The sequence below is a fragment of the Megalobrama amblycephala genome, linkage group LG24 (assembly GCF_018812025.1).
Source record: "Megalobrama amblycephala isolate DHTTF-2021 linkage group LG24, ASM1881202v1, whole genome shotgun sequence".
NCBI lineage: Eukaryota > Metazoa > Chordata > Actinopteri > Cypriniformes > Xenocyprididae > Megalobrama > Megalobrama amblycephala.
Window position 1 is genome coordinate 30,722,145 of NC_063067.1, and position 15,941 is coordinate 30,738,085.

At 38.7% G+C, this 15,941-nt stretch overlaps 1 protein-coding gene across 1 annotated transcript; it reads left to right on the top strand.

The window, feature by feature from the left end:
- The first annotated feature begins 140 nt into the window (after positions 1-140).
- Positions 141-6,263, top strand: spata2 (spermatogenesis associated 2). Its single transcript, XM_048177907.1, is given in 5 exon segments — positions 141-234; positions 2,175-2,275; positions 2,455-2,922; positions 3,424-4,216; positions 4,219-6,263. Coding segments are annotated over 3 exon segments (1,659 nt in total). The 5' UTR covers positions 141-234; positions 2,175-2,275; positions 2,455-2,589; the 3' UTR covers positions 4,752-6,263.
- Positions 6,264-15,941: the final 9,678 nt, after the last annotated feature.

The window sequence follows — 15,941 nt, forward strand, 5'->3', positions numbered from 1 at the left end:
AGAACCGATTCGCTGAATGAATTGGACAGTCCAACGCTAGTCCTAGCTGCAGCCTGCAGCCTCGGGAGCGCGCAGGGGAGGTAGTTTGGCGCATGCGCAGTGCGGCTGTGGGGATTTCCAGCGGAACATGAAGGTAAGAGACGCTGAATGATGGAGAGTAGGGCGGCTCATTAATGGTGCCCAGCACTACACGACACTGAACGGGCATGTTTACATTTAAGTGTTCTTCCTCAGGTAATTAAAAAGTAATTGTAGGATGGTGTATGGTTACATTGTGAGGTGTGTGGGTTTACAGGGCCCTGCAAATGCGCTAATGTTAGCAGTTGTGTGCTAACTGCATCTGATAAATGTCACAGATGGGGTTGAAACTAAATGGAGTAGAGTGACGACTTAATTAATGTCTATCCCTTTAATAAACACTAGTTAAGAGATCAGATCGGACTGTCTGTTGTTTTGACATTTATTTACTGTATGTAAACGAGACTGTCATATTAGCTCTGTGGCTAAAACACGTCACTGTTTATGTCACTGTAGTAATGCAATATAGGCAGAAATAATCATTTGTTAATACTTCACTCTGTTCTCTGCGAACCCTGATTTTTTAGGTGGATATTTTCCACCTTTTCCATAATCAGTGTGATGTTGTGATTATGATAGGATGTTATCCTGATGGTGATAGATAGATAGATAGATAGATAGATAGATAGATAGATAGATGTAAAGCTTGGTGTTTAGTGTTAGCATGTATTCAGCAGCTTGAATGACAGCCTGCATCATCAGTTTTTGTTGAGGGTAAATGCTGGAAATACTGTGTATTTAGTTGGCAGCCTAACCAATGAGGAATGAAGTGGTTTGTGTTGCAATATTGCACACAGTACACATTTGCTTCTAGAAACAGAGTGGTTTAGAGCTCTCATATAGGCAGGTTTACATGGAAATCTGTGTCTGCAGAGCTCTTGTCCCCTATCCCTTATCAGTTTGTTTATTAAAGACTTTGGCTAATTTGCTGATAACTTCATTCAATGACATCTAATACCTGGAGAAAGCAATCCATTAGAATTCCCATTAATCTCAATAAACGCAGGACACCCCGGAAGTACTCTTTTATGTGACCTGCCGTCTTTGGGGACAGACATTTTTCTGAGTCGATCACCTGAGCAGTAAATCCTGATTGGCTGATGAAACTACATTCCAAAACCCTTCACTGCTGGCTGTAGACAGATCAAATGTTTAGTCAATTTTGCATTAATTGCTTTTTAAAAGCCTTACAATAAAAATCAGACAAATCATCTAAAATAAAATATTTACAGTGTATATGTTGCTTGCAAAAAAATGCATTTTGTTGGAGTACAAAACTACATTTTAATGGCATTCTGTGGATGAGGATTCTTTTTGTATCCAAAATGGTGTCGTTATGGCATCTACCAGCTAACTGGTCGTGCTAACTTTCAACTTTTCATTTTACTCAGTTTAACCAATATTTAAGTCCTTTCCACAGAATCACACAAATATCCATATGCCTAACTAAAAATTAGACCACATCACAAATATGTAATTAATTTTCATTCTCATGGTCTGCTTTGGTCTTTCTGTGATGCATGTCTGCATTATGAATAGGGTTGGGTATTGAAATTTCCAACAACCTGGGATTCGATAAGATGCATTTTTTGATTCCACTTAATGATTCTTGTGTTTGCATTTAATTGTGATTTTAAACCATTCAAGCAAAAGAAAACGTTAAGGAGAAGTGCTTCACACACATCTAAAGCACGCACAGTGAGCCGCCTCTTGTATATTTGTGCTATTGCTAATTTATTTATTTTTTCTTATATTATTACTTACTATTTATTTGTCTTTAATTATGTTTAAAATTTGTATTATTTAGGTTACTGATTTTTGTTCATGGTATTCAGCTGAAATAATGTTTTGCAAAAAAAAAAAAAAAAGTTTGATATCTAAATGTTTGACTTTTTTTTTTTTCTTCACCTCATTGGAATTGAAACTGGGAATCGATAAGCAGAATCAGAATCTCTAAAATTCAAATGATACCCAACCCTAAATATGATCTAGCTTTGTGATTGCAGGCAAAGGGACTGAGGCAAGCCCCCCACTTATTACACTGCCACCTGAGTGGTGTTATTCAAAAAGATTTTGTTCTTCTGTCATTGCAGTAGCTGGCAGCATTGGGCATGGTGTTTTTAATATATGCTTCTCTCTGCAAGCCCTGACCTTCAACCTACTGCAGGGGGAAAACCTGACAGTGAGGGCTTAAAAGGTGAGGAGTCTCCATTCAACCACCTTCTCATGTCATGTTGCTTCTTTTGAGGTGTTTTGGCTAATGAAGCACCCAGAGATGCCTATAACAATAGGAAAGAGCCCTGGGCAAGGTGTACGCCCAAATTAAACCAAGCACATCTTCACTTTCATTATTCCATGTCGCTCCTTTGGAGGAAGATTGCAGCTTGCTGATTTCCCCCACCATACTGCACCGTTGTCCCAGTGGGAGAGAGGCCTTGAGATGGCAAGGGGTCCCGTTTAAAGAAACTCCTGGATTGTGGGATTTGCAAGCTACGCAGCCCACTGCCACCAATGGATGCCAAGTTGCGAGAAGATTTGTTCCGCAGGTATGTGGCATCTCTGGAGAATCGGCTTGAGGAGGGAACTGGTGAAGGAAGAGGAGATAAGCAAGGGGCTAAGACTGAGGAAGCACTTATTTCTACTGCAACAGCACTGCTAGGCTCATACCAGCCTGATCCCGGGCAGCGTTTTCGCATGGTTCGGTTCTATGACATAGCTGAGAACTCATTGAGGACTCAGAGAGGAGCAAACTTGCGGACATTGGAGACAGCCTTTGCAACGTTGGAAACCATCTGTACCAACTTGCTGCTCTTTCCATGGAAGAAGGAGTTCCGTTGCATTAAGGTGAGTCAAGAGAATAAAGGTGTACTCACACTAGGCGATCTGAGCCATGTCTGAGCACGTTTCACTCCCGAAGTCTGGTTCAGAGCACGGTTCAGTTGGGCTCAAGTGCGTGCGGTACACATGTAGTGTGATCTCTAACTGTGCCGGAGCACAGAACAGCTACTATTGTGTGAGCTACTGTCATCATTACGACAGCAAACATCTTCTATAACTACTTGGATAGTACACTTTTCAATAAATTTAATTAGAATATATTTAGGGCTTATAACAGGTCTGGTTCTCGTGCCAAGGCACGGTACAACACAACTGTGCCTAGTGGGAGTACACCCTAATGTTGTAGATTCAGTGAGACTGCACTGCATTTTGGGGTTAATTAGTGAGCCTTCTATTAAAACCTTAAATTTTTTTGTTTGTTAATGTGAAAATATGAGACAAGACAGTGCGAACCTCATAATTCAATTTGCTTTTGACAGTGTAATGACTTTTCTTTCACTCTTACAGACCTTCACAGGGCCATACGTGTACCAGTTGCAATCGGTGATATGCGACGCAGACCTGCGTTCACTTCTACGTTCCATGGGCTATTCAAGAGACCAGGAATTGCAGTACCACGTAAGAGACCATCCAGGCGGAGCCTCCCACCTTCGACAGCTTGCCTTTGAACTGCTTCTCGCCCAGGCTGAATGCCGTCTACTCAGCGAGGTGGTGTCCATGTCTCGGGGTTTTGCCTCGGAGCTGGAGGCCGTGGAGGTGAGAAGGAACACCAGAGAAGATGCAGCAGGGTGTGCTGACGCCCTCCGTCGACGAGAGAGCCTTACAGGAGACTTGTCCCGCCTGTCTGTGCGGCCAGTGGATATCGACCGTGCCCACCTAAGGCGAAGCGGTCGGCCGTCCAAGTCAGTGGATGTAACGGACAGTGCAGGACACTGGCACCAAGCCAGCAAGCCAGTGTTAAAGGCTTCACTCAGTCTGCGCAAAGAGCCATTGTTTGTTGACACAGAGGAAGACGTGAAGGATGAAATCATCCGACCTAGCCCCTCGCTTTACCCTGTGGCAGCACCGCCCTCTTACAGCCCAGTGGCTGACTTCTTTCCTATTCAGTCACCCCCGTCTGAGCCATACTCCTACCACTTGTCCTCCTTGGATGAGGTGGACTTATACACTGAGCGGGGATTGGGTGGCCACCAGATGCCCTCTAGACCCCCGAGCCGGGAGCCTCGAGAAGCCCGGGACAGTTGGGTTCTGAAGGGGCACATAATGAAGTGCCAGGGCTGCGGCATGGGCTACCCTTCGCTCTCTCTTGCCAGAGGTGCGACATGATCTTGTGTTCATCCTGCCATGCAGTGGAACCGACGCCTTGTTGCGGCTTCCAGGATTACACTAAAACTTCCCGACCTCTGGATGGCTACATGCCCATCAAGGAGAAGTTGTCCGTCTACTCCAACGCCCACTCGCACACTCACCCTCACCCTCATCCACTCCCTCATGCTCAGTCCCACTCGCTGTTGCTGGACAAAGCTGTGATGAGCGCCAAGCTGTTTCCCAGTAAACCTGTGGGTTCGGGCAGCAGTCCGGTGGTCAGCTCTGTCAGTGGTGGCAGCAGCAGCAGTGGGGGTGAGCGGCTGAGTGTGGGCGGCTCCCGCTGTGGCTTTTGCAACAAGCCAGGGGCCTCTCACACCTGTGTGAACTGCTCCAAGGTGTCATGTGACATGTGCATGAGCCTTTACGCCAGTGATGTGTGCACCCGCAAAAATCCTCATCATAACTTTGTGCCCAATCATCAACTCAATTTCAAATCCAGCACCATATCCCACCTCGTATATCGATAGACCAGGAACACAGCCGTGCTACAGTTGTGCACTACACCTCTATTGCTCCTTTTATCTGTTTGTTTTCACCTTTGATTTTTTTTATGATTATTTATTTAATTCTTCCTACTTCCTTTCTCAGTTGGCAGTTGTTTGGTTTTGGTCATGTGATCTTGCAGTGCATTTCCTGTCCCTCAGTAGCTCTACTTTATCAAGGACAAAAAGGTGTTTGACCAGAGAAATCCATTCAGTATCAATGTTTGTTAACTTTGAAATAACCATGCAGCGTAAAGGAACTGTGAAAGTTTAGCAGAGACTTCACCCTGGAATTGAATCAACTTGATTGAACTTCTCAAACTTGAACAAAAGAAAAAAAAAAATATTACACTGGACGTATATAGTATATATTTTGAATTGTGAAACTATAGATATAAGACTTTTCCAGTTGAATGGGGTTTCAGTTGTGAATTTATCAGAACTTCTAGTTGCTGTTAAGTCACTATATTGAGTCCTCTGACAAGAAATGCCTTGTGGGTTTACCCCTAAGAAGTCAGCCTACGCTTTTCAAAAATGCTGCTGTTGAAAGTAAAACCATGAGGGGGCACTCCTGCCCTCAACATGTTTTGCAAGTACCATGAATCTCTTCTTGGCAAAGTTCATGCACATACTGTATGGTTATGTTAGTATATATTTTTTTCCTCTGTCCAATTTACCTTTACATTATTGTAACATGTTAAGATTTGAATTCATTGAAATGGAAAATAATTTAATATTTTGATATGTTGACTTTTTAGAAACAGTTTTAAGTTCAAGTTATTTTTGTTAATTCATTGTACATTAAATTTATGATGGTGTGTACACATACCATGACAAACTAAAGTGTTACTACTGGGTGAATGTCACAAATGATTGTATGGGTCATATTTCACCTCAAAACTTAAATAATAAATTTTAATTTGCATCATGAAAATAATATTATTATTATTAGGGCAATGAAAAATACAGAAATACAGTATTTAAAATCATCTTTTATGTACGGAGCCCCATAATGAATTCATTCCCATGACTTACTAGTACGTCAGCATGTTTTACTAATTTGTTCCCTCATTTTAAGTAAATCATGTGCATGATGTAATAATTCATTCCCTTGTTTTAGTTAAATCAAAACGAGGGAACAAATTAGTTCAATGTGTCCATGATTAACTAAAACAGGGTAACAGATTTTTAAAAGTCATGGGAAGGAATGTATATGTACATATATGTGTGTGTGTGTGTGTGTGTAAATATATTAAAATATAGTTTTAATATATTTACAGTGTTGGCCCATTTTTATATAGTTAAAAATGGGCCAACACAGGCTTCATTTTCTTTATGTAGAATATTATTTCTTGCAGGATTTTTTTCTTTTCTTTTTTTAAATTCTGAAGTAAAATATGACTTGGACATGTTTTTTTTTTGTGAAATTCACCCTAAAGTTGGCCTGATTTATATTCTTCCCTGAAGATAACACTAATTAAAATTATGTATAATTTCTTTTTCTTTTTTCCCCTTTTCTGTTTGTTAATTTTGTGCTTCTGTACCAACAGAACAAAGTTCGGTATATCATTCTGGGGTAACACTTTAGTTTAGGGAACACATATTCACTATTAACTATGACTTTTGCCTCAATAAACTCTTAATTTACTACATATTAATAGTTAGTAAGGTAGTTGTAGTGTTTAAGTTTAGGTATTGGGTAGGATTTAGGGATGTAGAATATGGTAATTCAGAATAAGGTATTAATATGTGCTTTATAAATACTAATAAACAGCCAATATGCAAAGCTAATAAGCAACTAGGTAAAAATGAGAATTGTTCCCCATACTAAAGTGTTACCCATTCTGGTTACATATCATTAATTTCAGAGATCTTTCAAACTGCTCTCCTTGCTGCCTTAGGTAACCTGAAGGCTGCACTCAATGCAGGACTCAATGCTTAATGTCTGTACGCAGCATAAAGCGAGGGCCAAAAAACCTGTCAGGGAAACAGAAACTAGCACAAGACATGAAGATGACATGTTCTGACAAAGTAACTTCAGTATGTATTTTTGATTTAGTGAAATCAAGTGTTAGTGGATGCGGTCAGTCCTCTAATCTCTTCTTGCCTTTGACTCTCTATTGAATGAAACTGCTGCCTCCTTAAATTCTGCAGTTGTTTCCAGTACAAAACAGCAGCCAAGTATATGGTGATTGGATTTTACACTCAAATGACAGCATGATTAACCAATAAGAACTGCTATGTGCCAAACATCCACGAGCTGTGAAGGTAGAACCGTACCTTACTGCTTATCTGCATGGACGGTAACTGAGCCATTTGAAAGTGTTTTAACCTTTGGTGATAGATAACACTTTCTCTCACACACAAGTCAGTTTTCATCTTAACCTGTTAATCTATTTGTGTGGTCATTTCACTGGAGATGAACTGATAGTGATGAGTGAATTGACCCTGACATGCCCCTCAACACACACAGACACACACTCCTCTGCCCCTTTTTTTTTTTTTTTTTTCCTGACATCTGCAGAGGTCAGATCTCTTTCTGGCAAAACAGGTTTATCTTCAATGGAGGCGTGGTGGAGCGAAGGAGCTGGGTGGGTCGGGGGTGAGGAGTTAGCCAATATGTTTGTCAGTAAAAGTATAATCCTATAATTATATCAATTAATTAAAAGCGATGATTTTATAAAATAATTTCAAAAAATAAAATTCTACAAAAAAGCACTGCCTTTGGTGTTTGAGTTTTGGGTAAAACATGAGCTTAAACTCACATGATTTTTCAGTAAATAAGTGGTTTCAGTAAAAAACTCATGACGGTTAATGAAAATGTTTTGCATTAACTGGCTCATTCTCCACCTTATTAGGGGCCAAGCTCCGAAGGTGCATAGGCACCTATTGTATCTTTTTTTTTTTTCTTTCTTTTTCTTTTCGAAACTCGGTATGGGTCATCAGCACAATGCCCTGAAGGAGCCTGAGAAGTTTCGGACCAGCGGCACCTAGTGTAGATTTTTTTTTTTTTCCATATGCTTATAACTATTGATGTGATTAACTTATTTTCATGGGAGTCATATCCTTAGACTCCTTAGCCGAGTCCAAAGATTCCAAACATGCTAGGTTCCAACTTACGGTTTGTGTGGCGTGGTGATTTAGCGCTTAAAAAACAATTGTGAATTTCTCCGAAACCATTAGTCAGATCAAGACGAAACCAGCGTAGGAAACACGGAACATAAGCTGGTTAACTAAATGTTCATGCCCTAATGTCAAAATTTTGATAGGAAGTGGCAAAAAAATCAAAACAAAGTTGTCCATGGGTCATTTTTTATGATCTCTTACATGTAAATGTCTATAACTCCAAGACGAAATGAGATATTTGCACCAAATTTGACACACATGAATGGGGTCACCCTGAGGACACACACAAAAAAAAATGGTGGGATTGTGCCTCTTGGTGGTGCTATAATGGAACGAAAATATCCATACAACAGTTCTCTGTGGTTCTCGAATCTGATTGGCTGATAGCCATGCAATATTTCAGAAATAACAGCACTCTTACCTTTTCACCATTTGTATCACTCCGCTTGAAGTGACCGTCATGGCGGCCGATCAAATCAACCGTAATTTTTACAAATACTACTTGTTGTACCACGAACTGTAGTTTTAATAGTTTTTTTAGGTGAGAATGTAGTTGTTTAGACCTGAATTATGTGACTTATATTTAATAATAGCGCCTATTTTACAATTTGTTTTGACGTTTTCGGAGATGCGAGCTCCAGGGGGTCAGCGGCCATTCATTGATCGTGTATGCGCCGCCAACAACAGCTTCATCTCGGGCAGTGCTTCGGGGATTTACCGCTGGCTCTTATAGTGGTTAAACATGAGACATAATTCAATTTGGGTACATAAAAAGGGCAGTCTTTGATCTTATTAATCTATTTGTTTCACAGCAAGTCGAATTGTGCTATGTTTAATTTGACAATAATTACCTTATTTATATAGCATAGCATATTGGCTAGAACTAGACGGGACCATAGACTGTAAAAAAAAAAGATGGACGATGCGACACCGCTTCCTTCCATTGTAATGAACTGAAGCCAAAATGGGCCGAGATGGGCGCTGACACGTTACGCAAAGTCAAAAAAAAAAAAAAAAAAAAAATGCGATGCGCCCAGGAACATCAGTGGAGCTGGACAAAGAGTATAGAACCCAAGAGGCGAACCTCGATACTTTTTTGCTAACAGCCAAATGGCGCTAAGCGCGGCCGCCATTATGGGGTGAAAATACTAACTGGACCATAGAATCCTTCACATCTCACGCACCCAAAATCTGCGAATTTCACTGCCAAATCAGAAGCACAATAGAACAGTTTTTTTTTTTTTTTTTTATTACGTCAACAGTAAATTGTATGGCTGCTACAGTAAATGTTGTATTGCCTAATATATGTTTTATTACCAGTTGTGGAATCCAACCATTCACCCATGTGAAGTAACGTAGTTAGCGTACTTTATTGAGTATTTCCATTTTATGCAACATTACACATTTATTAATAGTAATTTAATAATTCATAAATTTAAAATCATCATGTTTGCGGCGAACAATATATTTCAGACCTAGTGGAGTAATAGTAATAATATCTAGGTCTGAATTGAAATAGCTATATTGTATGTTTTAATGGATCACGCTACAAACATAATGATCTTATAATACATGATGCATTGCTGTGTCCGTTATCACATAATTCACTCTTTTGCTTTAACCGACATTAGACAACACTGCAAAATCAAGCTGTTATATTCATATTGTCCAACATTCCCAATTTTTCTGATGCATGTCCTTAATTTAATTTCATATGTTGGTAATAATTTAGTGTTTATAAGCCTTTTAAAGAATTTTAACCCAAACTGACTGGGTTTCTATTGAGCAAAGGTTTTGTGGAGAAAAAAAGTGGAAGAAATAAACAAAGTCTGTATAATAAACCGTTAAAAAATTAAATGATCACTAGTCTAGTGTTTGTACGTTATTCTGTGTTGTCATCATTCAGGTTTTCGGCTAATTTCAGTGCAGTACATTTCAATGTACTTTTTTTTTTAACAAAGCAGCTGATATTCCCATTGAAATCTATTGGACTGCCGCATGGTTTTCACCCAAAAATGGCGGAAACGCAGGGCTGCACTGCTGGGCGCTGGTGTTTCAATGGAACGTTCTATAGACTGTCGCTTCTTGTCAGTGTATACACTCACCTAAAGGATTATTAGGAACACCATAATACTGTGTTTGACCCCCTTTCGCCTTCAGAACTGCCTTAATTCTATGTGGCATTGATTCAACAAGGTGCTGAAAGCATTCTTTAGAAATGTTGGCCCATATTGATAGGATAGCATCTTGCAGTTGATGGAGATTTGTGGGATGCACATCCAGGGCACGAAGCTCCCGTTCCACCACATCCCAAAGATGCTCTATTGGGTTGAGATCTGGTGACTCTGGGGGCCATTTTAGTACAGTGAACTCATTGTCATGTTCAATAAACCAATTTGAAATGATTTGAGCTTTGTGACATCGTGCATTATCCTGCTGGAAGTAGCCATCAGAGGATGGGTACATGGTGGTCATAAAGGGATGGACATGGTCAGAAACAATGCTCAGGTAGGCTGTGGCATTTAAACGATGCCCAATTGGCACTAAGGGGCCTAAAGTGTGCCAAGAAAACATCCCCCACACCATTACACCACCACCAGCAGCCTGCACAGTGGTAACAAGGCATGATGGATCCATGTTCTCATTCTGTTTACGCCAAATTCTGACTCTACCATCTGAATGTCTCAACAGAAATCGAGACTCATCAGACCAGGCAACAGTCTTCAACTGTCCAATTTTGGTGAGCTCATGCAAATTGTAGCCTCTTTTTCCTATTTGTAGTGGAGATGAGTGGTACCCGGCGGGGTCTTCTGCTTTTGTAGCCCATCCGCCTCAAGGTTGTGCGTGTTGTGGCTTCACAAATGCTTTGCTGCATACCTCGGTTGTAACGAGTGGTTATTTCAGTTAAAGTTGCTCTTCTATCAGCTTGAATCAGTTGGCCCATTCTCCTCTGACCTCTAGCATCAACAAGGCATTTTCGCCCACAGGACTGCCGTATACTGGATGTTTTTCCCTTTTCACACCATTCTTTGTAAACCCTAGAAATGGTTGTGCGTGAAAATCCCAGTAACTGAGCAGATTGTGAAATACTCAGACCGGCCCGTCTGGCACCAACAACCATACCACGCTCAAAATTGCTTAAATCACCTTTTTTTCCCATTCTGACATTCAATTTGGAGTTCAGGAGATTGTCTTGACCAGGACCACACCCCTAAATGCATTGAAGGGACTGCCATGTGATTGGTTGATTAGATAATTGCATTAATGAGAAATTGAACAGGTGTTCCTAATAATCCTTTAGGTGAGTGTATTCTTTGCCCGGAGGCGGAGTCGCGGTATCAAACTTCCGCCCAGACGACTGCGTCATCATTCATGTATTTTAAATAGACTATAAAAATTATACACAATTTAAAATTCTACCTATAAAATAATAGGCTATTCTGTTTCTAGAGCAATAATATTTTTGAAACAGCAAATTCAGTAGATAAACTCAATATAATATGCCACTAGAAACAACTCTAAATCATCAGAAACGGTCCTGCCATTTTAAATCAAGTTCAACTAACTTTACAGGAGATCGATTGCTGTATTTAGAGTAGGCTATCATTAGTTTTGTCCTGCTAATTATTATTTTATACCCATAAAAATATTAAGTAACTGCCAGATAACGATCACCTGCTTTTTCCAGACATGGTTAACATTAGGTGTGTTATCTTAACTAATAACATTTATTAATTAGCTTATAACGCCCACATTTAATGTTATAGAAAAAAGTTCAGTGATCCATCAGATCCTGTAGGTCGGTTAGTACAGTTTACTGCTGAACAACTCATTTTGTTGGTGTTAAATAACAAAGAAATCAAAAATTAATAGTTATACATTTTCAATCTCCCATCGATGCTCCGACAGTCCTCAGACAAGCTGTCAATCAACTGCGAATCATGATGACATGCCCCGTTTTTATAGCATCAATTGCTAGCTAAAATCTGAATTATCACAAAAACGACCAATTGAATATATATCAGCGTGATAACAACTACTTTAAATGACCAAAACCATCTTTCAGAAAATTTTATTTGAAGCAGAATTTATTTTTAAGTTTTCACTGAAGTCTCATTCGACTGCATTGTGACCTGTACTGCATCCAGCCACCAGGGGGTGATCAAAGAGCCCGCAGATTCACTTTTCAGGACGTATGAAAAGTGCAAAGGAACTTCCTTTGCAAAGGAAGTTGTTTTAGCACTGTGGTGTTATGGGATAAATACAAGATCGCTTTCCTCAGTGGACATTCAAACGGACTTTTACAATGGATATAATATTATGGACATTGACTGAATGAATGTAATGCAGTATATCAGACAGGTAATAGCCTACTCTCTCAGGCGATCTCTCTCTCTCTCTCATACTGTACAAAATTCAATGTGTTTCAATGAAGCGACTCAACGTTCCTTCGTTACTAGTTCTAAAGTGACGTTTTAGCGTTAGTAACGGAGGCTTGGTCCATCTGTCAACTTGACGTTTGAAACGTTCCTTCATTACTAGTTCTGAAGTGACGTTTTAGAATTAGTAACGGAGGCTTGGTCCAACTGCCAACTTGAGATTTGAATCCATGGCGGAAGGAAGTAGTGCTTCACATAAGAGGGTTTTAAAGACAGTCCGTTGTTATTTCTTATTTATTTACACACTCGTGCTGTCAAACTGTTGTATAAACGCAATATCACACTCGTAGTCGTGCAATATGGCTGTATACAGAGGTGGGTAGTAACGAAGTACATTTACTTCGTTACATGTACTTGAGTGGTTTTTTGGAAAATTTGTACTTTTAAGAGTAGATTAAAATGTGGGTACTTTTACTTTAACTTGAGTACATTTGTAATGAAAAATCTGTACTTTTACTTCGCTACAATGGGCAACGTTCCTCTCGTTACTTTATTTTAATTCAATACTGTAAATGTTAAGAAATGCGTAGTTTATTCCATGAGCGCTGTCTCTTTTTTTCATGAACGATGCCCCATTCACAAATGAATCACTCTTTTGAGTCGATTCTGTTCAAAGACTTGATCAAACAAGTTGGTAAAGCTGTCTAAATTGATTCGCGAATCAGTTTGAATGATTTGTTCAGTTCCTGCACGCGCTGAATCGTTTGAAGCGGTTTCTCACTCGGAGTGGATGAAGTGGCAGTGGACCTACAGTCAATTAAAAGCAAATCTGCAAATGCATACAGTTGTTTGCCAGCGATGAAGATCTTTATTAGTTGAGCTGCGTATGCTGTCTGTGAACAATTCCACAGGTAGGCCTATCGATTTCATTTGATTTTACTTCATGATACAGCCAATAGCCGACATTTTACAACCAAACAGATTATTACGTCACTATAACAAAAGTATGTAGTATTTCTTACCGTTTTTATGGGCATATATCTTAATTTATACATATAGGCTACTATTGCGCAATGGCGGCGCCAGCGACCTGTTCGTCTTGAAAATGAACGCTTTGCGTTGACACAGTTAAGCAGTTTACATGCGCCTGCTGAAATATACATTTGATTACATTTTGGAGAACAGACCGAAGAAGATCCGTCAATGTGTATTTGATCATTGTTTGTGTCAAGTTCAGATATGAGCGCAAGCACATGTAAAGAGTTTTCTCTCTTCTTTAAAATGTAACGTTAGCTGTATACGTTATTAATATAGTAACGATACATTCGGGTTACAGATGCTAGAAATAATGCTTGTCTCTTCTATGTTGTTTGTTGCAAAGATATCTAATTATGGTAATAAATTAAATATCTATTTAAATAATAACATGCTATTGTGTGTGTGTGTGTATATATATATATATATATAATATATATATATAAAATAAAAGTAACTAGTAACAAGCTACTTGAGTAAGATTTTTATTGGATACTTTTTTACTCTTACTCAAGTAACTATTAGGATTATTACTTTCACTTTTACTTTGAGTAAATATTTCTATAAGTACTTGTACTTTTACTTGAGTACAGTTTTTGGATACTCTACCCACCTCTGGCTGTATATCAACATGCTGTGATTACCTACGGACGAACCACAGCCGTGCTGATATACAGCCATGTCGCACGGCAATACTAATTGCTCATATAAAATGCTTATATTATACGAATGCATTGATGTACCATTACGAAACTCAGGATGTGCCATCGGCACCATGCTCTGAAGGTACACAATAGGTTTTGAGATAGCGCCTTCCTTGTGGTCAAGTTTTATAATGACATTTAAAAAAAATGCTAATAGCTTTATATAAATGTGGCCTGTTGTAATGAGACTGGTCTTATTAGATTCCATGGGTCATGCTGAAAATATTGATGCCAATTTTGCCATAGTCAGCATAACTAAGTCTCCACTTCTTTGATTTTCTTTAAAATCACACTTTTTTAAACTCCTCCTAGACCATTGGTCCAATTTTCACTAAAATCGAATCGTATCATCTTCAGACCATGCCGGCAAAAACTTATGGATTTCATGTTGACGGACGTAATCATTTTCCTATACGTCAGCAATGAATTAGAGGCATGATGCCAAAATGACTCTTGAGTCTGTATCTCTGCAATGTTTTTACATATTGACACCAAACTTTGCAAGTGTCATTGTCACCTCACTCAGACCAGACCACTTTAATTTGGTCACAGCATCACCTATTGGTCGAAAGTTATGAACCAGTAAATCCTCATTTTTGATCATTTTTCAGCTCTTTTGCCTAAAATGATCTTAATAGATTCTTAATTGCTCACTGTTGCAGTTGGTCTGATGTTCACAGCCATGTTGGCTGGTTTATTGTGCCGTTTTTGTGCCGTTTTTGTGCTTGGCCCCGTAATTGCTGCTTGCAGCTATATTTTTCAACATATGTTTGTAATTTGAAAGTGGCAGGCTTCCGGTGTCATCTCATTACAGCTTTTTTAGCTGTAAACATCAGCTTGTTATGCTGCTTGATATTGCAGACTGGCATTTCTTATTATGTTATTTAATGCATTGTCATCATTATAAATACACTGGTTTGTAGCTCAAAAAGGTTTACCATTTACTGCACTCTGTTATTCTTCTAGTTATTTACCTAAACCAGCTAATAAATCAGAAGTCTTGTACATCCACAGAAAATAGCTTACTTGTTGAAAAATAAGGTGGATAATTGGGGGTACATTTCACATCAACAAAAAGTGCAGAAGCAATATGCTTTCTCAATAAAACGTTTTATCAATGTAACATCTAAGGCCTTTTTACACTTGGTATTAAGATGTGTTTTGGTTTCAAATGTTTTAAGCTTGGCCAATTTCAACCACATCCAGAGGTAGTCAAAAACACATTCGACCAGATTGTTTTCATAGTGTAAATGCTCATGTGGTCAAATGCTTTTGAACAGACACAAAAGATCACCTGCTGACATAATGCATAAACATTATGGGAAGCGTGGTTGCTAGATGGGATTTAAACTTTGTCGGTTGAAGACCCAAGTTTGGTTTGAGGATGAAAAATATACCAAGCACAATGTTCTCTCACCATTCCTGATTTCCATTGCCAGAAACATGACAACTGCACTGAAATAAAATCAATAAAATAAACACACTGTAGGTTGTTGTCAACAACATGTCCAAATCAAACTTTTTTTTTTTATTTTTTTATCATAAAGCCAAAATCTATGTGAATGTATAATGTATATGTTATGTGCCATGACTGGTCACCATTAATTCTTTCACTATTTTTAATCACATTTCTGCTTTTATTACTTCATCTAAATAGTGGTATAACAAATAAATTATAAGAGTTGATGGATACAATAGTGTACACAAAAATCGGTATACAAAATCATTGAAAACCATGTATGATTTTTTTTTATTTTTTTTTATATATAAATAAATTCTACAATTTAATATTTTAAATGAGGCTTACATAGGACCTGCACATAAAATGTTCAGTTCTTAAATTTATTGCCCAGGTTATTCTTGTGAAAATGTGACAAGCCTTTGTCAATGAAATACATATTTTGAACACAGAAAACATCAATTATCCACAA